This window comes from Euprymna scolopes, chromosome 40 (genome assembly GCF_053919585.1).
Source record: "Euprymna scolopes isolate OS-2025 chromosome 40, ASM5391958v1, whole genome shotgun sequence".
NCBI lineage: Eukaryota > Metazoa > Mollusca > Cephalopoda > Sepiida > Sepiolidae > Euprymna > Euprymna scolopes.
The window spans coordinates 35,039,895-35,066,282 of record NC_136521.1 but is presented as its reverse complement, the minus strand read 5'-3'; the positions used below and the strand labels follow the sequence as shown (position 1 = coordinate 35,066,282).

General features: G+C 33.4%; 1 protein-coding gene and 1 pseudogene across 2 annotated transcripts; one reads left to right on the top strand and one right to left on the bottom strand.

The window, feature by feature from the left end:
- Nucleotides 1-2,490: 2,490 nt before the first annotated feature.
- Nucleotides 2,491-23,518, bottom strand: LOC145265489 (uncharacterized). Of its 2 annotated transcripts, XM_080121366.1 has the most exons (3): nucleotides 23,383-23,518; nucleotides 14,443-14,492; nucleotides 2,491-2,927 (listed from the first exon to the last, which is right to left on the bottom strand). In XM_080121366.1, the coding sequence occupies exons 2-3, from the start codon at nucleotides 14,452-14,454 to the stop codon at nucleotides 2,562-2,564; spliced, it is 378 nt and encodes a 125-aa protein (XP_079977492.1). In that variant the 5' UTR covers nucleotides 14,455-14,492; nucleotides 23,383-23,518; the 3' UTR covers nucleotides 2,491-2,561. The 2 variants fall into 2 exon arrangements, with proteins under 2 accessions (XP_079977492.1, XP_079977493.1); XM_080121367.1 differs by lacking the exons at nucleotides 14,443-14,492; nucleotides 23,383-23,518 and adding an exon at nucleotides 3,304-3,431.
- LOC145265882 (U2 spliceosomal RNA) lies at nucleotides 9,337-9,474 on the top strand (annotated as a pseudogene).
- Nucleotides 23,519-26,388: the final 2,870 nt, after the last annotated feature.

Sequence of the window (26,388 nt, the reverse complement as noted above, 5' to 3'; positions counted from 1 at the left end):
ACGACATACCTATTGCTTTTAACAATTAGTTTCTTTTGTTTTAGAGGGAAAATAATTAAGCTCTGATTTCTTTGTTTTAGTATTGTTCAATGATATGTGGGGACACTTTCGTGATCGTCTCATCAGCAGATGTGATCCTAGATGATATTTACATCCCCACCGCCACCAGATAACTATTATATAAAAGGGAAAATATATGCTTTGTACTTCCAGCTAAAACTTGAGAAATACACAACAAACACCTACAAACTTGACAGTTTTTAATTAGTGAAACCTCGGATGTATAATATCTAAGAATTTAAAAAAAAAAAAAAAAAGACTCATTATTTGGGGTCAAATAACCATTTTTTTTTTTTTTTAAATTCAATTTTCACCCCAAACAAGACAGTGCCACTATGAAGTAGGGGGCTACTATCAGGGACATAATTTGTGGGGGCACTATGAAGGGAGAATAGCAGCAAGATGCTTGTTTGAAACATGTTTGTACTATGGCAGGTGTTAGATTTAATATACAAGAGGCTACTGCGATAGGTGATATTGTCATAGATTTGAAACGTAAGGGGCTACTGTTTGAAACAAGGTTGTACAGTGATAGTGGTCAAATTTGAAACAAGGTTGTACTATGGTAGTGGTCAGATGTAAAGTGCTACTGTGGTAAGTGCAATCACTTGAACTTCTGCATATCAGTACAGTTGGGAAAGCAGAATCCTGGAAGGGAGTTCCAAAGACTTGCAGTTCTGGGTAAGAAACTATTGGAGTAAAAAGCTTTCTTACACCCAGGGATCTCTACTCTAAAGGGGTGGGACTTAGTTGCTTATCAAGTTTGTTGGGAGTATTCACGTCAGGTACAAGTGCTTGTAGTTCATCAGAGCATTCACCATTAAAAGCATTTGTAGAACAGGCAGAGGGATGCAACATTTCGTGGATGGGACTGAGGCTGAAGCCTAGATGACAGTTCAGGACCTATCAGGTTGGCAACTCTTTTTTGAACCCTGTTCAGGAGTGAGAGACAAGCAGCAGATGCACCAGCCCAAATGTGACAACAGTACTCCATACATGGGCGAATGATGGCCTTATAGAGGTACAGGATACTTTCAGGCATAAGTAATTTTCTAGCACAGTAGAGAGAGCCCACCTTCTTTGCAGCAGCCTTGGCAATGCTCTCAATGTATTTATTCCAGTTCATACTTTCAATGTATCTATTCCAGTTCATGTAAACATTAAGCCAAGGAGTTTAAAAGAAGTAATTTCAGGTAATGTGTTCTTGGCCATTGTTATTGGTGGCAGAGAAGGTTTCTTGTAGTTATTGAAGGAAACAAGCTTAGTCTTGGCAGCATTGAATCTGACCATCCATTTTTGTCCCCATTCCACTACAGATTGGAGGTCATCCTCTAGTATTTCTGCCATTTCCTTAGATATGTGTTCATTTGTTTTCCCTTCATGCCTTGTTGTAGAGAGTTGTGTCATCAGCAAATATACCCATCTCCGAAACAATTTTATCAGGAAGGTCATTTATGAATATCAGGAATAATAAAGGCCCAAGGATAGACCCCTGGGGTACTTCTGCATTTATATCATATTGTTTAGATGTACGACCATCGAGGACAACTTGGATTTTTTCTCTTACTTAAGAGAAGGATTTAATTACATTATGTATTCTTCCCAGTGATACCATATGATCTAATTTTCCTTAGAAGACCATCGTGCCATACCCTGTCAAAAGCTTAGATATATCAAGGGCTACCGATGGGACAGAGTCTGAAGCCTAGATGACCTTCCCCTGTTTTGTCCAGTGAACGGTATATACGCTCCGAGACTACAGTTAAGATATCTGCTGTTGAACGGGCTTGCCTAAATCCATATTGTTTGTCGGTCAGGAGTTTAGCAGCTGTTAGGTGTTGGACTAGGGCTTGATTTACTAAGGACTCGAATATTTTGGCAAAAAGCGAGAGGAGGCTAATGGGGTAATAATTTAGTGGGTCAGTTCTTTCACCAGTATTCTTGAAGCCTGGTACCACAGAAGCAGTTTTCCAGCAGTCGGGAAAGCAAGATTCATTAAGGCATTTATTCTAAAGTTTGGAGAGAACTGGAGCAACCTCAGCAGAGCATTTTTTTTTAATAGCACAGCCGGGATGACATGCTTTTGAGGTGTCTAGGTTTTTTATGATACCATGTACCTGTACTATTTATACCATTTAATGTTATCAAGGTGTATTTTACTGTTATCAAATAGTCTATTTTGCAACCATTTACTAAAGGGATTTTTTTTTTTACAGAATTATTTTCCTTATGCTGTGCGAGTTGTGTATGTATATCTAGAGAGAGGAATGGGCTGAGCAAATAAGACGGGGGTGTAGAAATTATGTTTTATTTTTGGGGAGGGGGGTAATATCGGATAGCCCTGCTGCATAATATTTTAATTGAATATTTAAATTCTAAGCAGATTTTTACTGATTTTGTTCATTAAGAAAATAAAATTGGATAGTTGGATTCACATTGATGACATAAGTATAGTTTTTATTTTAATTTATATACAGAAACATTCGTCAACAGTTTTAAATCTAATATTTTTCTGCATTCATTTCTCTCGTTAAAATTTGTGGTTCCAACACCATCTCCAATTCTTTAGCTTTTTGTCTGATCAAATTCATTGATTCTTCACTCTTTGAGAACAATTGGTCTTGTTCGACGCTATCTTCAGTGTCAAAAAGAATTGCATCTTGAGTTTGTAAATGTTTTCCTGGCAATAAAATCACTAACGACTGCATCGATGATTCTTCTTCCGTGTCAAATTGTTCATAATCTGAGCTGGACTGTTTGCAGCAAAATTTGAAATCGTATTTGCATAAACCATAGATGATACAGATCACAATCGGCACGATGCATGGCATCAGGAAAAAGATGAGGCCAATCGTGTGGTTCTGAAACTAGAAAAATAAAAAATAATTTTTTTTTTTTGATTCCCGGGGCATGGTTCAAATATTTGAAGTTACAATTAATATGTTTTAAACTTTTCAAATAGATACTGTTAGGTACTTATACAGTATAAGGACTGTTTTATCATCAGAATTGTCCTGTCAGCTGCTGAAAAGAGCTAGAATGAAGGTTTCGTCCTTTATTTTTTGCATCGCTGACCAATTTTCTCAATGAAAAATATGTATTGAAACAAATTCAATGAAAAATTGAAAAAAGGAAACAGTAATTATTATTGGACAATTTTTAAAAAAAACTTTTAGAAAATTACATTTCAAATCAAGAAAAATAGTTTTATGGCTGAATATTTATTTTTTGAATATTAAATACCTGATAGCAAACAAAAAATTTTCTGTAACCATTTTTTACAGACTGTTATCCTCATCTTCATAGTTTTTGTTGTTTCACCAGTAATTACTGCCTTCCATAGTTGTTGTTGTTTCACCATATTTTGGCTAATCCTCTGGTCTTCTTTGGGTAGGATTGAAACCGCTATCTTCATATAATGCTCACTTGGAATTGTAGAGACTCAACGCCTCTACCCATTGCGCTATAGGCCCTGAAATACACAAAAAACACCCACAAAGTTGATAGTTTTTAATTAGTGAAATTTCAGGGCCTGTGTCGCAGTGGATAGAGGGGTTGAGTCTTTATGATTTCAGGTGAGCATTGTGTGAAGATAGCGGTTTCAATCCTACCCAAAACTAGCCAGAGGATTAGTTGGCCAAAACGTGATGAGACAACAACTATGGAAGGCAGTAATTACTGGGAATACAGTTACAAAACTCGGCATGCCTATCCCGTCGCGGTTAATCATCTGAAGAAGGCCAGAGGATGAGTTGGCCGAAACGTGGTGAAACAACAATAACCATGGAGATGAGGATAGCAGTTTGCAAAAATGTGAATTCACAAATTATGAAGCCTCATCTGAAAGGATTAAAAGAAATAATATACAAAAACTTTTCTTTTGACTTTTTGATGATTTTTTTTTCTTTATATGATTTTTTTATTGTTGTTCAAATCGAGATGAATTTTTAAACAATATTAAACGAATATTTTATTTTATGATTTTTTTGTATAAGTTTAAGATGTTAAGCATTTTCTGTAAAATTGCCCAGACGATTCTGCTGATAGCATGGTCTTTATACTGCATATATATGAAAACTTTGATTGATATAAACTTATTTTTATTTATTTTATGTTATTAATTGAAAACATTATTGGACAATTTTTACAAAACTTTTAAAAAATTAAAATTCAAATCAAGAAAAAAAAATCAAATACATGATAGCAAACAAAAGAATTTCTTATGACTTATTTCTTTTTATGATTTTTTTCTTTTTATGATGTTTTTCTTTTTTCTTTTTATGATCTTTTTCTTTTTATAATTTATTTTTTATAATTTTTTATATTTTTCTTTTTATGATTTTTATATTTTTTCTTTTTACAATTTCTTTTTATAATTTTTTATGATACTTTTAATGATTTTTTTTGATGATTTTTTGATGATTTTTTTCTTTTTATGATTTTTTAAATGATTTTTTATGGTGTTTTCTTTTATGATATTTTTAATGATTTTTTTCTTTTTATGATTTCTTTAATGATTTTTTATGATTTTTTCTTTTTTTAATAATTTTTATATTTTTCTTTTTATGATTTTTTTATGATTTTTTATGATTTTTTCTTTTTTTAATTTTTTAATGATTTTTATATTTTTCTTTTTATGATTTTTTCTTTTTATAATTTTTTTCTTTATAAATGTTTATATTTTTCTTTTTATGATTTTGTTATGATTTTTTCTTTTATAATTTATTTTTGTGATGATTTTTTATGATTTTTTCTTGATTTTTTTATACTTATTTCTTTTCATGATTTTTGTAATGATTTTTATGATGTTTTCTTTTATAATATTTTCTTTTTATGATATTTTTTAATGATTTTTTTCTTTTTATGATTGTTCAATTTTTTTATAATTTGTTTAATGGTTTTTTTTTCTTTATGATTTTTTAATGATTTTTTATGCTTTTTATTATTTTTTTACGATTTTTATTTTATATTTTTATAACTTTTATGATATTTTTCTTTTTATTTTTTATGATGTTTTTTTATGATTTTTTCTTTTATGATTTTTTCTTTTTATGTTTTTTTATGATTTTTTCTTTTATGATTTTTTCTTTTTATGATTTTTTATGGTTCTTTTAATGATTTTTTATGATTTTTTTAATGAATTTTATGATTTTTTTCTTTTTATGATATTTTTAATGATTTTTATGATATTTTTGTTTTTATGATTTCCTTTTGTTCAAATCAAGATAAATATTTAGATTTTATTTTCAATAATAAACTAATGATTGCGGAAATTTTAATTCCATCATTTTCTTCTTCTTTCTCTTATTCTTCCTTCTTTTCCACCGTCTCTCTGATTTATTCTATTTCCATACTCTTTAACAACTTGTGATCTCGTTTTGATTGGACGAGCCACTTATTTTTCCACTCAACAGTTAATAATTCACAGTAAAAGACAGTTGCTGAAAGTGTAAAGGTGTGTTTAAATATGTCTCAGCTATATGGCATATTTGTCAAGGTCTTTGACCAGGAAGAAAATCTTATCATAACTCTGTCTTAACTAAGACATGAAAATTAGTTGTAAATTCGTGTAACGGCAGAATATTTTAATTATCTCTAAATAAGAATTGGAAAATGTTGGGATAAAACAAAAGCATAATGCAAAGGGGAGTAAATCTTTACTTCTTTGGGCAAAGTCGCCTCCCTTTTTCCGTAGTCCTAAACTTTAAATTCTCGTGACATTTCACGAGATTAACAACCGGAAGTTGGGACAGTGGAGAGGAAACAAAGTGACTTTGAAATGGCGAGACGAACATCATCCCAGTTCATTCATGTTAACGTACTTGGACTTCTAACTTTCATCTATTATTTTTTGAATTGTAGTTACATGTGTGTGTGTGTGCGTGTCTTCACAATAAACGTTTCCTTATTTGTTCATAAAGTGTTATGTTTTTTTCTCATAAGTTGCAACATACCCACATGAAGGCTGGACTCCCTGCGGTAAGATATTTTATGCTATATTGATCTAACGCATCACACGATATAACAGAATAAGAATTGAAAATTTATTTCAAGAAGTTTTTCTAAGCTACCAGAAAAAAAAACGACTATAAAATTCTGATAAACCTGGAAATTTATCCTTTCTCAGTGTATTTCAGAGCCTATAGCGCAATGGATAGAGGCGTTGAGTCTCTACAATTCCAAGTGAGCATTGTATGAAGATAGCGGTTTCAATCCTACCCAAAGAAGGTCAGAGGATTAGCCAAAATATGGGGAAACAACAACAACTATGGAAGGCAGTAATTACTTGAAAGGAAAACTATTGAAAATACATGAAAAATTATTAACTTGTTCTTCGCACTATAAGTGCAAGGAATATTTGGTTAATTTTCTTCTCCAGAAGAAGAAAAAGGAATCGCTCACTTTGGTGAATACACTATTCTCAAGCACAAGAGAATTCATGCAAAGAAGTTAAAAAGAAAAAAAGCATGATGTGCTAAAACATGTTTAAAAAAAGAAAAACGGGATTCCTTTAAAAAAAATTTTTTGATAAAAATGGTATTCAAAGATACTTTTAGAACATACTTTCCAAGCTCTACAATAAATGCCTTGCTGAATCTTGCTTCCCTAATAGCTGGGAGATGGCCTCTGTGGTACCAGTGTACAAGAATTCTGGTGAAAGAACAGACCCTCTCAATTATCGTTCCATTAGTCTCTTCCCACTCTTTACTAAAATCTTTGAGACTTAATTAATCAAGCACTAGTTCATCACCTCGCAAAAGCAAATCATCTCTCTGACAAACAATATGGATTCAGGCAATGTCGTTCTACTGCAGATATTTTAACAGTCATCTCTGAACGCATTTACCATGTACTAGATAAGGCCTTTGACAAAGTCTGGCATAAAGGGCTGCTAATGAAAATTAAATCGTACGGTATAACTGGACGTATAGTAAATATAATTAGCTCCTTCTTAGACAATAGAAGCATACAGGTTGTCATTGACAGACGTACATCCAAGCAACATAACATTAATGTGGGAGTGCCTCAAGGATCGATCCTTGGGCCATTATTATTCCTGATATTCATAAACGACCTCCCTTATAATATTGTGTCCGAGATGGGTATATTTGCTGATGATACCACACAATAAGATGCATGAGGGGAGAACAGATGTACATAAATCTAAAACAATGGCAGAATTGTTAGAAAATGACCTCCAGACTATAGAATGGAATGGGGCCGCAAATGGATGGTAACATTTAATGCTAGTAAAACTAAGCTGCTCTCCTTTAACAATTATAAGATGCTTTTCAATCCCCCTATATCCATGACAAATAGCACCCTACCTGAGAATTCTACCTTCAAACTCCTCGGCCTAGCATTTGCGGGCAATATGAACTGGAACAAATACATAGAGGACATTGCAAAGGCTGCTGCAAAAAAGGTGGGTTCCCTCTATCGAGCTAGAAGACTACTCACATCTGAGAGTATCCTGTACCTTTACAAGGCCACCGTTCGCCCATGCATGGAGTATTGTTGCCACATCTGGATTAGTGCATCTACCACTAGTTTCTCCCTCTTAGATAAAATCCAAAAAAGAATTGTCAATCTAATCAGTCCCACTTTAGCCGAGATCAAAGTGTAGTATCTGTTCCGGCAGATACTGCAAGCTATGACTAGCTATGACTAGCAAAGACCAGATGTGGGGGCAACCCCACATGCCTGACCTTTAACCAGCTCCCATTTCCCACCTCTCGGGAGCTGGTCCCCTTTTTCCCTTCCCCCTCCCTTCACTCCTCACATTAAAAATCGGCCTTGTGCCTAATTTGCTCGGTGGGGGAGCAAATAAATACCATCTGTTCCGGCAGATGCTGCAAGCTATGACTAGCTATGACTAGCTCTGACTAGCAAAGACCAGATGTGGGGGCAACCCCACATGCCTGACCATTAACCAGCTCCCATTTCCCACCTCTCGGGAGCTGGTCCCCTTTTTCCCTTCCCCCTCCCTTCACTCCTCACATTAAAAATCGGCCTTGTGCCTAATTTGCTCGGTGGGGGAGCAAATAAACACCATCTGTTCCGGCAGATGCTGCACTTGAGATGGTTTGTACCAGTCAATGGAGGGGAAACCCTCTATACTGGGACAATTATTATTTTTGGTAACCAGAGTGTCCCCTTTTTGCCTACTTTTAGGGGAGCTGGTTTTTACCTCACATTAAAAACGGCCTTGTGCCTAATTTGCTCAGTGGGGGAGCAAATAAATACCATCTGTTCCGACAGATACTGCAAGCAAAGACCATATGTGGGGGCGACCCCACATATGAGACCTTGGTCAGTGTAGGGGCGACCCTTCATACCAATTGTCGCTGTCCGGCTCCCCTACTCCCCGGGGAGTTGGTCCCCATTTCCCCTTCACTCCTCACATTAAAAATCGGCCTTGTGCCTAATTTGCTCGGTGGGGGAGCAAATAAATACCATCTGTTCCGACAGATGCTGCAAGCTATGACTAGCTATGACTAGCAAAGACCAGATGTGGGGGCAACCCCACATGCCTGACTATTAACCAGCTCCCATTTCCCACCTCTCGGGAGCTGGTCCCCTTTTTCCCTTCCCCCTCCCTTCACTCCTCATTAAAAATCGGCCTTGTGCCTAATTTGCTCGGTGGGGGAGCAAATAAATACCATCTGTTCCGGCAGATACTGCAAGCAAAGACCATATGTGGGGGCGACCCCACGTATCAGACCTTGGTCAATGTAGGGGCAACTCTTCATACCAATTGTCACTATCCAGCTCCCCTACTCCCCGGGGAGCTGGTCCCCATTTCCCCTTCACTCCTCACATTAAAAATCGGCCTTGTGCCTAATTTGCTCGGTGGGGGAGCAAATAAATACCATCTGTTCCGGCAGATACTGCAAGCTATGACTAGCAAAGACCAGATGTGGGGGCAACCCCACATGCCTGACCTTTAACCAGCTCCCATTTCCCACCTCTCGGGAGCTGGTCCCCTTTTTCCCTTCCCCCTCCCTTCACTCCTCATTAAAAATCGGCCTTGTGCCTAATTTGCTCGGTGGGGGAGCAAATAAATACCATCTGTTCCAGCAGATGCTGCAGGCAAAGACCATATGTGGGGAAACCCCACATATAAGACCTTGGTCAATGTAGGGGCAACTCTTCATACCAATTGTCACTATCCAGCTCCCCTACTCACCGGGGAGTTGGTCCCCATTTCCCCTTCACTCCTCACATTAAAAATCGGCCTTGTGCCTAATTTGCTCGGTGAGGGAGCAAATAAATACCCTTTTCTTGGCCTTTTGGCCAAGATATAAGTGTAGTATCTGTTCTTACTACATGCTGTACTTATGCTTGTAACTTTGTGATATAAAGTGGGGGATCACTTTTCTCTATTCATTTAATGTAAAATGATCACCCACTTTACAACCACTCAAAGCCATTCAAGTCATTCTCCAGATCATTCAAGTTGTTTTTTAAGGATTCCAGTTATTTTTTAAGCATTCAAGTCATTGTTAAGGTCATTCAATTCATCATTAAGTTCATTAAAGTCATTCTAAATCATTTACTTTTTATTTATTTAAGTCATTTCAGTCCATTTTTCGGTCATTTTAGTTTATCTTTAAGAATTTCATGTCAATCCTACATTCACGCATTCATTCATTACACGAGAGCACACGACTAATGGCTATCGGCTTTGTTTTTTTGGAAATGAGAGTTTATGAGAAATATGGTTTGCTTGTTAGGCATCCAATCGCAAGGGTTTTTGTTAAACACAGAGATCATTTGGAGAGATATTGTAGAAATGTTGTGGCAGACTACCTGTGTTACCTACGAATTAACTGATCCATACACAATAAATACCGGAAGACAAAGTCATAAGGTGGGAGTCGATATCCGGTGCACCAACTAAGGTTGTTCGTCAGCTGTACATATTTAAATTTTCGAATTTTGCTATAATAACACAGAAAAACCACTAATTGAATGGATTGAAATTACAATGTTATAATTATAATTAATTGAATGGATTAATTAGTTGAAATAACAATATTATAATTATAATTATTTGAATGGATTAATTAATTGAAATTACAATATTATAATTAATTGAATGGATAATTAATTGATAGTACAATATTATAATTATAATTAATTGAATGGATTAATTAATTGAAATTACAATATTATAATTAATTGAATGGATTAATTAATTGAAATTACAATATTATAATTATAATTAATTGAATGGATTAATTAATTGAAATTACAATATTATAATTAAAATTAATTGAATGGATTAATTAATTGAAGTTACAATATTATAATTATAATTAATTGAATGGATTAATTAATTGAAAAACAAAAACAATGTTCTTGAATAATTATTGGACAATTTTTTACAAAACTTATTTATTTTTTTGAATAACAAACAACTGATAGCAAATAAAAACTTCTTGATTTTTTAAAATAATTTTTTTTCTTCATTTTATGATATCTTGGCGCTTCTACACTATTGGGACGAAATTTCGGAAATCATTAAACTGAATTTCACATAATAACAATGGTATCTATGCATTTCTCATTAGAATTTGATGAAAACGATCGTAAGACACAGAAGAGCTCAAAAAGAAGATAATTTTCCGTTTCGATTTAAACAAGATGGAGGCAATTTTTCACCTACTATCACGATTAAAGCTGTTATTTTTAAAAATAATTCAGTAATATTCAGGTAATTCCGCCTGCATAATTTGGAAGTTACCATTGTACAGAATTGACAAAAAAAATTAATTGAAACCATTGTTTTTATCTGAAAACTCCATTTATCGACTATAAAATCTCGTCCCAATAGTGTAGAAGTACCGATTTCTTTTTGGTTCAAGATAAATATTTAGATTTTATTTTCAATAATAAATCAATGATAGCAAACAAATGTTTTCTTCATAATTTTTTGTTCCAGCACTTTTCAGCATTTTTCTGTAAACTGAAAATTCTGATGGTAGCTCGGCACTTATACTGCAGAAGTATCAATATTTATATATATTCCTGCAAACGGGCAGAAGAAATCAGGTTTCAGTTGGTCTCAGAGTCAAATCAAAGTTCCTATTATATATTAGAATCCTCCAAGACTATGAAGTTGTAATCAGAATGCAAAGCGTTCATAAGAAAGTGCAAATATGCACAAGGTTGCATGCGTAGTAGTGGTGCCACGGATGTGTGTCATGGATGGCAGACCAGCAAGGGGAGAAATATTTAGCTCAAAGAAAAAAAAAAAAACGCTGAAAAAAATCGGAAGGAATCTTTAAAATAATGTTTTTTTTGGAAATGAGAGTTTATGAGAAATATGGTTTGCATGGTACGTTTTTTTTTTTTTTTTTTTTTAAATCACATTTTCACCCCAAACAAGGCTCATTGCCACTTTGATGTAAGGGGCTACTATTAGGACACAGGCTACAGGGGTACTAGGTGGGGAGTTGGGCAGCAAAATGTTGGTTCATGTTACACTTGAACTTCTGCATGTCAGTACAGTTGGAGAAGCAGGAACCTGGAAGGGAATTCTAAAGTCTAGTGGTTCTGGGGAAGAAACTACTGGAGTAGAAGGGTCTCTTACATCTAGGGATCTCAACTGTGAAGGGGTGGGATTGTACTGCTTGTCGGGTTTTTCGGGGGTATTTACCTAGAGGAGGTACAAGTGCTTGCAGCTCGTCAGAACATTCACTGTTAAAGTACTTGTAGAACAGGCAGAGGGATGCTACATTACGTCGATGAGACAGAGGTTGAAGCTTGGATGACAGTTCAGGACCTATTAGGTTGGTGACTCTCTTTTGAACCTTGTCTAGGAGTGACTCTCTTTTGAACCTTGTCTAGCAGATGCACCGGCTCAAATATGACAACAATACTCCATACATGAGCGAATGGTGGCCTTATAGAGGTGCAGGATACTTTCAGGGAAAACTTTGATTGATGTAAACTGTTGATTATTGAGTTTGTTTTTAGCTGCAATTTTTAAACTATGTCCTGAATGTTCGTTTTTTTTTTCTAAATTTTGAAAGGACGTATACGAATTAATTTCAACCAGGTTAATACTTATTTTAGTTCAATAACTTCAACTTTTTCAATACAATGAAGTTATCAAAGTATATATCTTTAATAAAGCAAACTTATCAAGATAGAGAAAGCTCAACACGATTAAGAGGAGCAATTAAATATATTTGATAAAAAGGTGAGGAATAAAAGTGACATATAACTTTATTATATCATCAGGTCAATAATGAAAGAATAAGAGAAAAACCTCTTTAGGCTATGACATTTCAAAGTTAAATGCTTCTCGTCAGAAGAGGAGAAGGGCCATTTGGATTAATTTTTACATGCTTATCAAGACTCAAAGGCCACTCGAGGATAAGGGTTAATGAGGGTACGGTAGTCACTGAGACGACAGCGTATTAATAGTTAGTGGTGGAAATGGAGTAAAAATGGATTATTTAGAGGGGGTGCTCAACAATAACTTGTTTACATTGGACTTGAAGATGACCATATTGTGGTCAGCTGGAAAGAAGGCTAGTGGAACAGAGTTCCACAGACAGGAAGTTCTAGGAAGGAAGCTTTGTTCATGGAATTTGTGTTTAGATTTAGGCATATAGAAAAGATGACATGATTCCATTTCTGTTTGATGAAAATCAGTTTTCTTTTTTGTTGCAGACCATCTGCTAGTTGGCCAGTTGTGTACTAATCCCAAGAGCAATAGGAGCCTTCTATCATGTCTGAAAGAGACACAATGTTCAACGAGCGAGGTTGGAGGTGCGCCGCTGTACAACTTATGCTCTCTATCAACGCAATTTATAACAACAAGACCATTGCCAGCACTCTCAAAATGCATGGCTGGATTGCCACAAATAACAGGGACAAAAATAATGAATATCACCAACATGACCTCCACAACACCAAATCCAACCTGATCGCTGCCATCCATAAAGTATTCACCAAGCTCCTGCTGGTGCTTGTAGAAAAGGCATGCTCCCAGTTCTGGACCCATGTCGAGGCGATGATTGAGACTGAAGGCTGCTTCATTGCATAGATGTCAGCTCTACTACATAATCAAGTTACCTGAATTGATTGTTTGAATAAAAGTTTTAAAATGAAGCTGTAGTGTTGTTTTCTTTAGGGCAACAAATTTATCGTTCCACCCTGTATATATTAGATAAACTAATGTCAGACAACATAATGTGATAAAAAAGTGTGTACAAGCAATAAAAATCGTTTTATATTGTTTTTTTTTTTAAATATAAATATTATTAAATGAGGAACCATTTTGAGTAAAAATCTATTTATTATTAAAAATTTTGAATATTGAATTTCAATGCAAAGTAATTGTGTCTACTTAATTGTCATGTTACAGTAATGAATATATCCAAAAATTATGAAAAACGATAAGGTAGAAAAAAAAAAAAACTATTAAAGAAAACATTTTTGATGAAAATTAGAGAAAATAAAATGTTTGGCAAAAAAAAAAAAAAAAAAAAAAAACTGGCGAGTTCCACGAGGGGAGGTAAATGGCGTGTAATTATTAGCAATTTTTTTTAATAAATTGTTTGTTAACAATCATAAATATGGGCTACTTGCCTTGTTTTTAGCATAACTGAGTTACTTCCCTTATTATTAGGTCATGTATTCTCAACCAAAATATGGCAAGGGTTTTTTACGATAAAGATCGAAAACTCATATTTTTTATAAGAATAATGCGGTAATATTTAAGTACTTCTGACAATTAAGTAGATATTGTTGCTTTTAGTTAAAATTGACACAAAAATAACATTGTTTTTATTAAATCGATTTTTTCATTTTCCGAATTTCGCTATTATAGTGTAGTTGCACCAAATCAAGTTAGTATTACGCATGTATAATTGAAAGAAAAGCATGTTTAAATGTACAAGTATGCTACAAGAATTGAGTCAAACGTTTATAAAATCGAGCCTTACAGATCAGAAGTACTGCTCATTGTACAAACGCAGTGGAGTTATACTGAAACGAAATGGAATTTTGTAAATACTTTACTCATGGTTTCCAATCCAGGTTTTTGTGTTCCTGATATCGTTATTTTCTGTTTTTGATGAAAAAATTATTATAATGTCTTTTTTCTCTATTACTATGTAATAATTATGGCTGTGACAACAGCATATTCTTTTCATTGCTTTAACTCTTGAGTATATATCTGTTAATATCTTATATTTTTATATAGACTGATGTAGTTCTCAGTTGATTGACCATGTCTTACTGTGTCGGATTTGAGAATCAAAAGAATGAAAAGAATATGCTGTTGTCACAGTCCTAGTATAATACATTGATATTGATTTTAATTCCAAACATTCCTCAAAAAAAAAAAAAAAATCTACTTACAAATGCATTCATCTTGAGTGTTGGTTACTTTGCTTCTTTCTTTTTGTCTCCTAAAAATAAAGAGGCAGAAAAGAAAAAAAAAATAGTAACAATCAAGTAAAACATGAGTTATCTCCCCCTGCGATCAGTATTCTTTGAACAAAGATCAACAAAACAAACTTTGGAAATTGTGAAGGGAGACATTTTCAATACCCTTGATGGAGGTGGGAGGACAATTCGAGTCCTCTTCTGATCACTGATCTTTAAATCATGTAAAAAAAAAAAAAAAAAGTTAATCACAACTTTTGTTGGATTTTGGAAAAAAAATTGATGAAAGTACTTTTTAATATTTGTAAAAAATAAAGAATAAAGAAACAGTAACAAGTAAATCACGAGTTGTTTCCCTTTGCGATTACCATTTTTTTTGTATAATGCAAAGATAAAAAAAATAAGGTTCTTGTCCAGAATTTCAAAACAGTAAAGGAAAATCTGTATAACTTACAAGATGAAATGATAAAATTGTCGCCCTAGAAAAAACAACATGATTCCATTTCCATTTGAGAAAAACCGGTTTCTTTTTTTGTTGCAGAGCATCTACAAATTGACCAGCTGTGTACAAATCATAAGAGCGATAGAAGCCTTCTGTAATGTATGAAAGAGATAAAATGTTCACCGAGCAAGATCGGAGATGTAACACTGTAGAACTCTACCAATCCAAATTATGACAACAGGACCATTGCCAGCACTCTCAAAATGAATCGCTTGATTGCCATGAATAACAGGGACATTCTCAGAGTGATGAAAATAAAGTTTCCAGCCACGGTTATGGTCTTTTGCATGATTTCAAGTGAGGACCACATCATGCCTCGTCGCATCTTTGAAGTTGGCTTGAAAGTCAACACCAAAGTGTACCTGGATATGCTGAAGAATGTGGTGATCCCCTGGTGTAATCAGGTGACCACTGGCAGACCGTTGGTGTGGTAGCAGGACTTGGCAGTGGCCCACAAATCCAAAAAGGACCAGGCTTGGCTTCAAAAAAAGTGCTATGACTTTGTATCCTTCTATCACTGCCCGCTCCCCTTATTCCCGACCTGAACCCGTTGGACTACTTCGTTTGGTCATACGTTGAGAACATCACCAACATAACCTCCCACAACACCAAAGCCAGCCTGATCGCAATCATCTGCTGGGTATTCGTCAAGCTCCCACCAGCTCTTTTGGAAAAGGCATGTTCCCAATTCTGGACCCATATTGAGGCGATGATTGAGGCTGAAGGCGGCTACATTGAATAGATGTCAGTGTTACTACAAAATCAAGTTACCTGCATTGATTTTTTCAATAGAAGTTTTAAAATAAAGCTGTAATGTTGTTTTCTTTATGGGGACAATTTTATCATTTCACCCACTGATATATGATGAAATGAAAATATCATATTCTCAAAATCATGTAAATTGATCAAGTAGTTTTATTTTTATAAAAAAAAAATCATTTTAAAACAATGAATAGGAATTTGTAAGCATTACAACATAAATCTTGCATCTTGCAAGTTTGTACAAATTTTAAGTATTGTTGAATTATCTCTCTTGTTTTTTAAGATTTTTGTTTCAAAATGCCAAGCGAGACAGTCACTCATAAAATTTGAATTCTTACTCAAAATAAAACTACTTGACCAATTTACGTAATATTTTATATACGATGTTTTCGTTTCGTCACCTTCGTACATCAAACAGATTTTTCTTGATTTTTTTTATTTTTGAGACAGGGAGAGTTCTGAACAAAAACCAAAAATAAATTGTGAAAATTGAGAAGGGGATATTTACAATATTATTTGAAGGGGAAGCAATCAACTTTTGTTGGATTTTGCACAAAATTTGGGGTACTTGTACAGTTTAATTAAGACATTAAAAAAATGAAAATATTGAAAAAAGGTTATAGTTTACGTATCCGTTTTGGACTGAAGATCTCCGAAAAAAAAATTTCACTTAATTTGATCGAGTAGTTTTTTTTTTTTACAGCAGAAAAACACGTTTTTATGAGAGCACATTGAAGTCAGCCATCTTGGAATTTTTTGAATATGCCACGGGGAGATAGATAACTCAATTTAAAGCGCCAACACTCCCTCCCCATCTTTAATATTAGCTTTTTTTTTTCTAAAACTCAAACCTTTTGCTTGGTATCATAAATCGTTTTTTCGCTGTAAAAAAAAAAAAAAAAAAAAAAAAAAAAAAACTACTTGATGAAATTAAGTGAAATTTTTTTCGGAGAACTTTGTTCCATAATGGATACGTACAATATTTCGATATTTTCATTTTTTAATGTCTTGATTAAACTGCACAAGTACCAAATTTGGCAAGTGTACTATTGGATATAAAAAATTTGTGGAGCATCAAGTCTTTGTAAAACCTCATAAATCCAGAAAGTATTTGTACAGTATAGCAAAATTCTTAGAATTCTTAGAATACCGGTGTATTGATGTGAAAATTGAAATATGCAGGTAGAAATTCTCAAAACGAGAAGATAATCAGGCTCTCTTCAAGCAAAGTACCCGATGATTGCTGTTGGCCTGTCAGACTAAGAAGCACTTTATTGAAATTTAAGAAAATTTTAGTGTTTATTTTATTTTATTTTAGTGTTTAGTCTTTTATAAAAAAAAATATGTTTATAAGATTAGTTTGACAGACCCGTATCAACTGTCGGGAAGAAAGCCATAAAAATTGTAACAGTCTTTTTTTATTGTCTTTCCTTTCTACTTCCAAAAAATGAAAACAAGAAAAAGGTACTCTTTCAGAATTTGACCCGGATTCTCGGGATTTTCCGTCAATTATGGCTCAGGCTCAAATGGCAATCACTGGAGTAAGCCGAGCGTTGTTCAAATATTGAAACGCTAAATCAACATTTTTTGTTTGTTTTTTGTATTAAAAAATGTAATTTTTAAAATTATTTTTTGGATGAGGGGGGGTATTTTTTTTTGTTTAAGTTTTTAACATTTGTTGACAAAAAATAATTTGTGAATTTTCTTGCAAAAAAAACTTTTCTGTACTTTCACCTAACAATTTATGGTTTTCATAAAAATCATTCATCTTTTCTTATGAAAACAACTTTTGTTTACAAAAAAAAAAAAAAAAACGTATACTGACAATTTTCTTTAAAAAAAAACAAAGATGCAAGTTTTCTTAAAAAAATTTTATGCCATAACAATTTATGGTTAAAAAAATAATATTTTCGCGAAAAAAAAAAAAAAAAAAAAAAATCCCAACTTTTGTTGATAAAAAAATTGAAAAAAAAAAAAAATAAATAAATAAAAGTAAATAAACAATACAAAATGCAACTGTTCTTAAAAGAATATATATATATATATATATATATATATATATATATATATATATATGATGAAAATAAGGGAAATAGTATTCCGACAAAATAGAGAAAATAAAAAGGAACAAACCGTATTATGTGTTCATCAACGTTTCGTCTTTATTTATTTATTTCATCCAGAGGAAGTCTCGAAATAAAGACGAAACGTTGATGAACACATAATACGGTTTGTTCTTTTTTATTTTATATATATATATATATATATATATATATATATATATATATATATATATATGTATATATATGAATATATATATATTCAGTAAATTTACAGTAGGTTTTTGTTATTTTTGATTTATTGTGTTTCTATTTTTTTTCGGTTTGTTTGTTTTGATATTTGTCTGCGTCTGTTACTTTGCTTAATCCAGTGACTACCAGTCAAGCCTGAACCATAATTGACGAAAATCCTGAGGATTCGGGTCAAATTCTGCAAGATTACCCAAAAAGTATTTCCAGTGAGTTAAAGTGCACACATCAAATAATAAATCTTTTTGTGCTTATCATCATCATTATTATTCATTCTTCTCATTATTATTATTACTATTACTATTATTACTATTATTATCATTATTACCATTATTATTTTTATTATTATTATTATTATTATTCTTACCATTATTATTATTACCATTATTATTATTATTACTATTATTATTATCATTATTACCATTATTATTATTATTATTACCATTATTATTATTATTACTATTATCATTATTACCATTACTATTATTAATATTACTATTATCATTATTACCATTATTATTATTATTATTACTATTATTATTATTATTACTGTTATTATATACTCACTAAGAGTTCTCACCCAGGCCATCATCAACAACTGATTACATACAACAAAGCTTCCTGGAGTTCAAGTGACAAGTCTCCTCAGGTTTCCAGTGTACTCCACGTCTTTTATTAACCATTGTAAATGACCTTGCATTATTGCAACAGCCGCTTATCAATGATTTTTCGCTGATAATGGTCATTGGTATTTCCTGGTGTTTGGGTGGCAAAAAGCTACCCCAAGATCCTAGTTTTTTCTGCACCAGTGGAGATCTGGTTAGTTCTCCCCCTTCTTGATCTTTCCATTCTCCTTGTGAATTTGCCTCTTAGTTACCATTGCTCTCAGGCTCACTTTTGGTCCAGAGTAATAACATCTGTTAAGGCATCTGGTGCTACAGGCTGTCTAAAACTGGCTTCTTGACCAAAAATACACTAAGCATTGATGTTATTGTTTTTTCTTTTCCCTTTGCAAAACTCAGTGATGTTCTGCAAAGTAAAAAATAGCAATTTTTTTTTCTACAAAAAAAAACAAACCAAACACTATGAATAAAGATTTGAAGATATAAAGAACTTGAAGCATAAAATCCTTTTTACAAAATTACTGAATTCGACATTAAATAACTCAAAAAGGGTTGATATGTCATAAAAAAAACAAAAAAAAACAGCCAAATGATTTTTTATAGGAGGAGGGGAGGGGTGAAAGTTTTTTTAGAGGGCATAATATGGGTAATAACTACCCATATAAAAATTTAAATATTTCAGATTCGTATTGAATTTGATCCATAATCATTAAACATTATTTAAGTCATATTCTCTGAATTTCAATTTCTTTTAGACCCCTTAAATTTAATTTTGATGAATATTACAATAAGGATTCTAGATATAAGGTTTAGTATCATTATATCTTGCTTTTAATCTTTGTAAAAGGACATAAAAGTGGTGCAATTGTTTTTTTCACAGAATTAATTTTGTGAATTTAGTAAGCCGAGGATTTTAACAACGTAGAGGTCTTAGGATAGTACTGCCATTGCTCGAAATGCAAAAGAGGGGTTTGGTTGTTTTGTTTTATGGCATATCAACCGTTGCTGAATACAATAATTTTGGAAGAAAGTTTTTTATGCTTCGAATTTTTTAAATCTTCAAATATTTGGTTTGGTTTGGTTCAAATTCTTTATATATTTAAATATTTGGTTTAGTTTGGTTTGGTTTGGTTTAGGTTTACAGCATATCAACCCTTTTCAGGATATTTGATGCCGAATCTAGTAATTTTGGAAAAAAGTTTTTATGTTTGAAGTTCTTTATATATTTAATATTTGTTCATGGATTAAACAAAGAGGAAAATTGTTGTTTTTGTTTCGGACTTTGCAGAACATGATTGAGTTTTGCAACAGGAAAGGGGGGGGGAAAGCAATAACATCAATGTTTGGTGCATTTTAGGTCATGAAACCTGTTCTGATAGTACGAGGCAAAAGGAAGAAATGCTTCTGTATTGTCAGCAGCAGGGACTGTTCTTCTGTGTGATTGCTTATATAAATTATTTTCTTCTGTGTGATTGCTTATATAAATTATTTTCTTCTGTGTGATTGCTTATATAAATTATTTTCTTCCGTGTGATTGCTTATATAAATTATTTTCTTCCGTGTGATTGCTTATATAAATTATTTTCTTCCGTGTGATTGCTTATATAAATTATTTTCTTCTGTGTGATTGCTTATATAAATTATTTTCTTCCGTGTGATTGCTTATATAAATTATTTTCTTCCATGTGATTGCTTATATAAATTATTTTCTTCCGTGTGATTGCTTATATAAATTATTTTCTTCCGTGTGATTGCTTATATAAATTATTTTCTTCTGTGTGATTGCTTATATAAATTATTTTCTTCTGTGTGATTGCTTATATAAATTATTTTCTTCTGTGTGATTGCTTATATAAATTATTTTCTTCCGTGTGATTGCTTATATAAATTATTTTCTTCCGTGTGATTGCTTATATAAATTATTTTCTTCCATGTGATTGCTTATATAAATTATTTTCTTCCGTGTGATTGCTTATATAAATTATTTTCTTCCGTGTGATTGCTTATATAAATTATTTTCTTCTGTGTGATTGCTTATATAAATTATTTTCTTCTGTGTGATTGCTTATATAAATTATTTTCTTCTGTGTGATTGCTTATATAAATTATTTTCTTTTTAGAGCTTGTATTCTAAAATAGTTTTCTAAAACATTTCACAATATTCGTCTTGCTACCACCACTGTAAACAATTATTATTATTAGGGTTATTTTTCTGTGTATTCCTTTCTGTTCATTCTTGCAATTCTTGTGTTGCTGGTTCATCATGTACCTCGACAGTATTCTTCAGTATGACACCCACAAAGTTTTCAGCAAGCTTTGTGATTGATGTTTGTTGGGGTAGGTGTTCGTGGTGATTCTTCACCATTCCCAATGTCATATATATATATATATATATATATATATATATATATATATATATATATATATAGTAAGTTGTAAAATATATATGGCGATTAAGCTACACTGAATATTCCGTGTTTCATCCACTCTAGGATTCTGTATGTAGGTAGAGCTAGTTAGTAAGTTATAAAATATATACGAGGGGTGTGCAATAAGTAATGCCCCTGACCCACTTCCCATAGCAGTAGAGCAACGAAACTTGGCACAGTTATTAGTCTTTCTCTACATAGAAACCACCCAGAGTTATGCATTTCTCCCATCGTTTGATGCAGCTCTGGAGACCGTTTTTGTAGAACACCCCAGCTTGGTCCTCCAACATGACTTCAGAAATCAAGGCTACATCATCTGGGAAACGCTTTCCTTTCAAAAACAACTTCATGGCTGGGAAGAGGTAAAAGTCAGAGGGTGCAAGGTCAGGAGAGTAGGAAGGATGGGGTAGGATGTCATAACCACATGCCAATGTTTCTGATCTGGCAACATGCGAGTTGTGGACCGGAGTGTTGTCCTGCAGGAGGAGGTTACCTTTGCTGATCTTCTCGCCTCTTGATTTTGATAGCTTCCTTTAATTTCCTCAAAAGTGAAGCATAATAGGCTCCTGTAATTGTGGTACCCTTTGCCAGGAAATCTGTCATCACTACTTCGTCCTGGTCCCAGAAGACTGTGAGCATGACCTTGCCAGCGGAGGGCTGCACCCTTGCCTTCTTTGGAGGTGATGAGTCCAAGTACTTCCACTGCATTGACTGGGCTTTGGTCTCTGGATCATAGTGATGGACCCAGGTTTCATCCTGTGTAATCAGTCTTTTGAAAAACTGACTCATCTTCTTGGCACATCTCCAAATTCATCCTGAAGCACTCAACACGTTCTCGCTTCTGGAATGGTGTGAGCAACCTGAGAATCCATCTGCCAGACACCGTATGCATATGCAAATGGTCATGAATGATAGTTTCCACAGACCCTGTACTAATCTGGACATCTTGGGCTATTTGGCGAATAGTAATGCACCAATTTTCCAAAATGGCAGCCTCAACTTGACGGACAGATGTCTCATCAATGGCAGAAGGGGGGCGACCATGTCTGGGAGCTGTTTCCACAGACTTCCGGCCATGTTTGAATTCACGATGCCAGCGTTTTACAAGGTCATATGATGGGGCATTATCACCATAAGTTTCTTTCATTTCATCAAAAGTCTCCTGTGGTGTGCGTCCTTTTAAATACAAAAACCGGATCACTGCTCGACATTCAACAGGCTCCATTTCACACCTGACTCAGTTCAAACACCTGTAAAACAGAAACCACACTTAATTCAGAGCTGCTATTTGCCATATCACCCGTAGAGATATAAATCATTGCACATGCAAAATTTCAGCTAGATCAGACAAATGGAAGTGGGTCGAGGCATTACTTATTGCACACCCCTCATATGGCGATTAAGCTACACTGAATATTCCGTATTCCATCCACTCTAGGATTCTGTACGTAGGTAGAGCTAGTTAATAAGTTATAAAATATATATGGCGATTAAGCTACACTGAATATTCCGCGTTTCATCCACTCTAGGATTCTTCAGGCGTATTGAGCACTGTTGAAGTAAATACTTAAAGTTTACGCATAAATTTATACTTTCATATATTAATTTATGTGAGTAAATGAAATAGTTTATATATATATATATATATATATATATATATATATATATATATATATGAGAGAGAGAGAGAGAGAGAGAGAGAGAGAGAGAGAGAGAGATGTTACTTGTTTTTGCGATACATTTTGAAAGAATTTAATTATTTACGAAAGTGCATTTTTACCTAAATACGAGTTGGGAATAATTTTCCCTTTAACCAATTTGGTACTGCCACATGGGGAGCGTTATATATATATTGTTTTTAAAATATAATTATCCACCGACACGTGTTTTGTCGTCTACGACTCATCAGAGTGGCTGAATCTAGCGAGATCCGGATTTCGAATCTCGCTAGATTCAGCCACTCTGATGAGTTGTAGACGACAAAACACGTGTCAGTGGATAATCATATTTTAAAAACAGTATATATATATATATATATATATATATATATATATAACACAAACATATATACATACATACATACATCAATTTAAAGTACAAAGATACAAATTGTAAATGAAAAATTCAAGAGAACAATGCTGAATATATGTGTGTGTATGTGTGTGTTTTCCTCGTGTATAAATGATAAAAAAACATTTCTTTTTTATATCGATACATAAAGAATATAAAAAATATAAAATATGACAAATAATAATGTCATAGAAAGCAAATAAAATATTTATACTTACAAATAAATAATTACGTTGTAGAAACCAGCGTCCTATTTACGCTGCATTTGTTTTGCGTCCCTTTGTTTATTTTGAATGTGAGGGTAAATGTTGATATTTAGCTGAACAAGAAACCTTCTATGATCAGAATTCGTGTTACCTGATATGTTTCAGCAAGGTGTTAGCATCGGCATCTTATTTATAGACCAATATGTATATTCGGTTGTATTGTGTGTCATGTGACGTCAGCAAGGTAAGTAAAAAGCTGGCCCTCCCAATACCCTCTCCTCTCACCTGCCGTCGGTGGCCTGGCATGACATAATCTCACACTAACATCTACCCCAGAATCGAGCAATTTTTTTATTATATGCCCCTCCCCCAGATAAAAATATACAGACTGTGAAACCAGACAATGTAATTCATGATCACACCTTCTACTGATTAGACGAGCACTAAAGTAATCCCCATATTATTTACGAAATTCTATTACATTCATGACGAAAAAATTTTTAAACTACGGATCCGGATCACTGCTTATCAAGACTCAAAGGCCACTCAAGGATAAGAGTCAATGAGTGAACACCATAATGATTAGTAACGGTAGATATTGAGTAGAAATTATTTATTCACACGGACAGCTGAACAAGAACTTGTTCACATTAGACTTGAAAACGGCCATGTTTCTGCTTCAGTTTAAATAATGCTTTTCTTAACAACTATTTTCTGTTTTTAAAAGCGGATAATCCCTTAACGATCAACCCTACAGTATTTTTTCTTTTCTTTTACAAAGGAGTCATCGCTTATCAAGGTCCAGAGGCAGCTCGAGGGTAAGGTTTAATGAGTGAACACTGTGATAAACGATAATGGGAGAAATTTGGGTAGAAATTTATTATTTACGAGGACGGCTCAACAGAAACTTGTTTACGTTGGACTTGAAAACAATCATATTGTAGTCTGCTGGGAAGCAGCCCCAAAGTATTGTGTTCCACAGAGGGGGCAGCTCTCGGAAAGAAACTTTCGTTTAGTTTTAGGTACAGGTAGACGAGTGTTGTGAACTTTTCTATCATATGGTCCAAGGACCAAAATATAAGGTACTTTTTTAGAGGCGGCAAACTTTAAACTGAAAACTCCATTTTCTTTAATTGCAGATTTGGCAACTATTATTGGGGAGGGGGATATGTAAAGTCCCATGTCTACATTGATAAACCAAACACAATAGACCACTTGAAAGACAACATTCGACGTGTTATTGCATTGATAAATAAGTGCCTCACAAATTGAATGACATCTTATTTAATGTGTAGAGTTTGTAAAAATTGGACCTCTAGATTATACCATATACGTGTGAGCCATGGGGGAGGGGAGTATGCTCGAAAATGTATGTAAATTATAAATGCCAAAAATTAATCTTTGTTCTGTAATTTATTTTATTTTAAAGTTTGCCGCATCTAAAAGAACATTCTGGAGAAGTCCTAGTCCTAAGAAATATTATGAAAACGGAAGATATGTATTTGGTTGACAGGAAGGTTTTTGCAGAATTTTTAATTTTGATTTCAAATGATGTATTTTCAAATAAGTTTTCGTTATAATATCTTTAATTTATGTATCATTTTATAGAACGTTTTTCGCTCTATCTAATCGTTTAAATTATAATCGTTTTTAAAACAATTATGTCTTCTTTTCAGAACGTTGAATAAGACGTATAAGAAGCAAATTTGAACAATTTTCTTATTTCAATTCAAGCTAGGCCAAAAAGCTGTTGAAACATCTCGCGATATCAAAAAAGCATTTGGCCCAGGAACCGCGACTGAATACACAGCACAATGATGGTTTAAGATGATGAGTGTAGTGTTAGGTCATCGGATGTTAACAACGATCCATTAAGAGCCTTAGTCGAAGCCTATCTACGTACAACTTGCTTCTGAATTAGACATAACGTATATGACGATTTCCTGAGAGAGATTGGAAGCACAAAAGCACTTGATAAATAAGTGCCTCACAAATTGAATGACAACCAAAAGAAATGCTGTTATGAAGTATTATCTTCCCTTCAATAAGAACGACCCGTTTCTCGACTAGGCCGTGATTTGCAATAAAAAGTGGAGTTTTTTTTACAACAACTGGTGACACTTAGTTTAGTGGTTAGATGCTGATGAAGTTTCACAACACTTCCTGAAGCCAAAGTTGCACTGCGCGAACCTTTCCTAGTCTCACACAAACAGCGTTCACATTTCAAGCTATATTACTTGTCGCATACATACGCGCACACATACATACGCGCACACAAACATACGCGCCCACGTCCACACACGTACATCTATTCACGTTCGCGTACATACACTCACATTCACGTGTATATACACACACGCTAACGTACACACATGTACTCACACACGCGCACACGGATGGACGACGTCACTTCCTTTCAAAGGAAATTCACACATGCGCAAAAGACGACCCGAAACACCTATTAACGGAAGAGACAAGCTGTTTCCAATCCTTTTAGGACCAGCTTTCGAACTGACTGCGCGTACCTCACGCCATTTGCTACTATGTGGGACAAAAAGTTAAAAGACCGTACGTACACATTCTCACTCTTTCTCTCTCTATCTACTACTGGTCCCTGAGAACACCTTCGCATAGCTGACTGCCAAATGCATATATATATGTATATAAATATATATATATATATACATATATATATGTATATAAATATATATATATACATATATATGTATATAAATATATATATACATATATATGTATATAAATATATATATACATATATATATGTATATAAATATATATATATACATATATATATATATAAATATATATATACATATATATGTATATAAATATATATATACATATATATATGTATATAAATATATATATATATACATATATATATGTATATAAATATATATATATACATATATATATATGTATATAAATATATATATATATATACATATATATATGTATATAAATATATATATATGTATATAAATATATATATATATA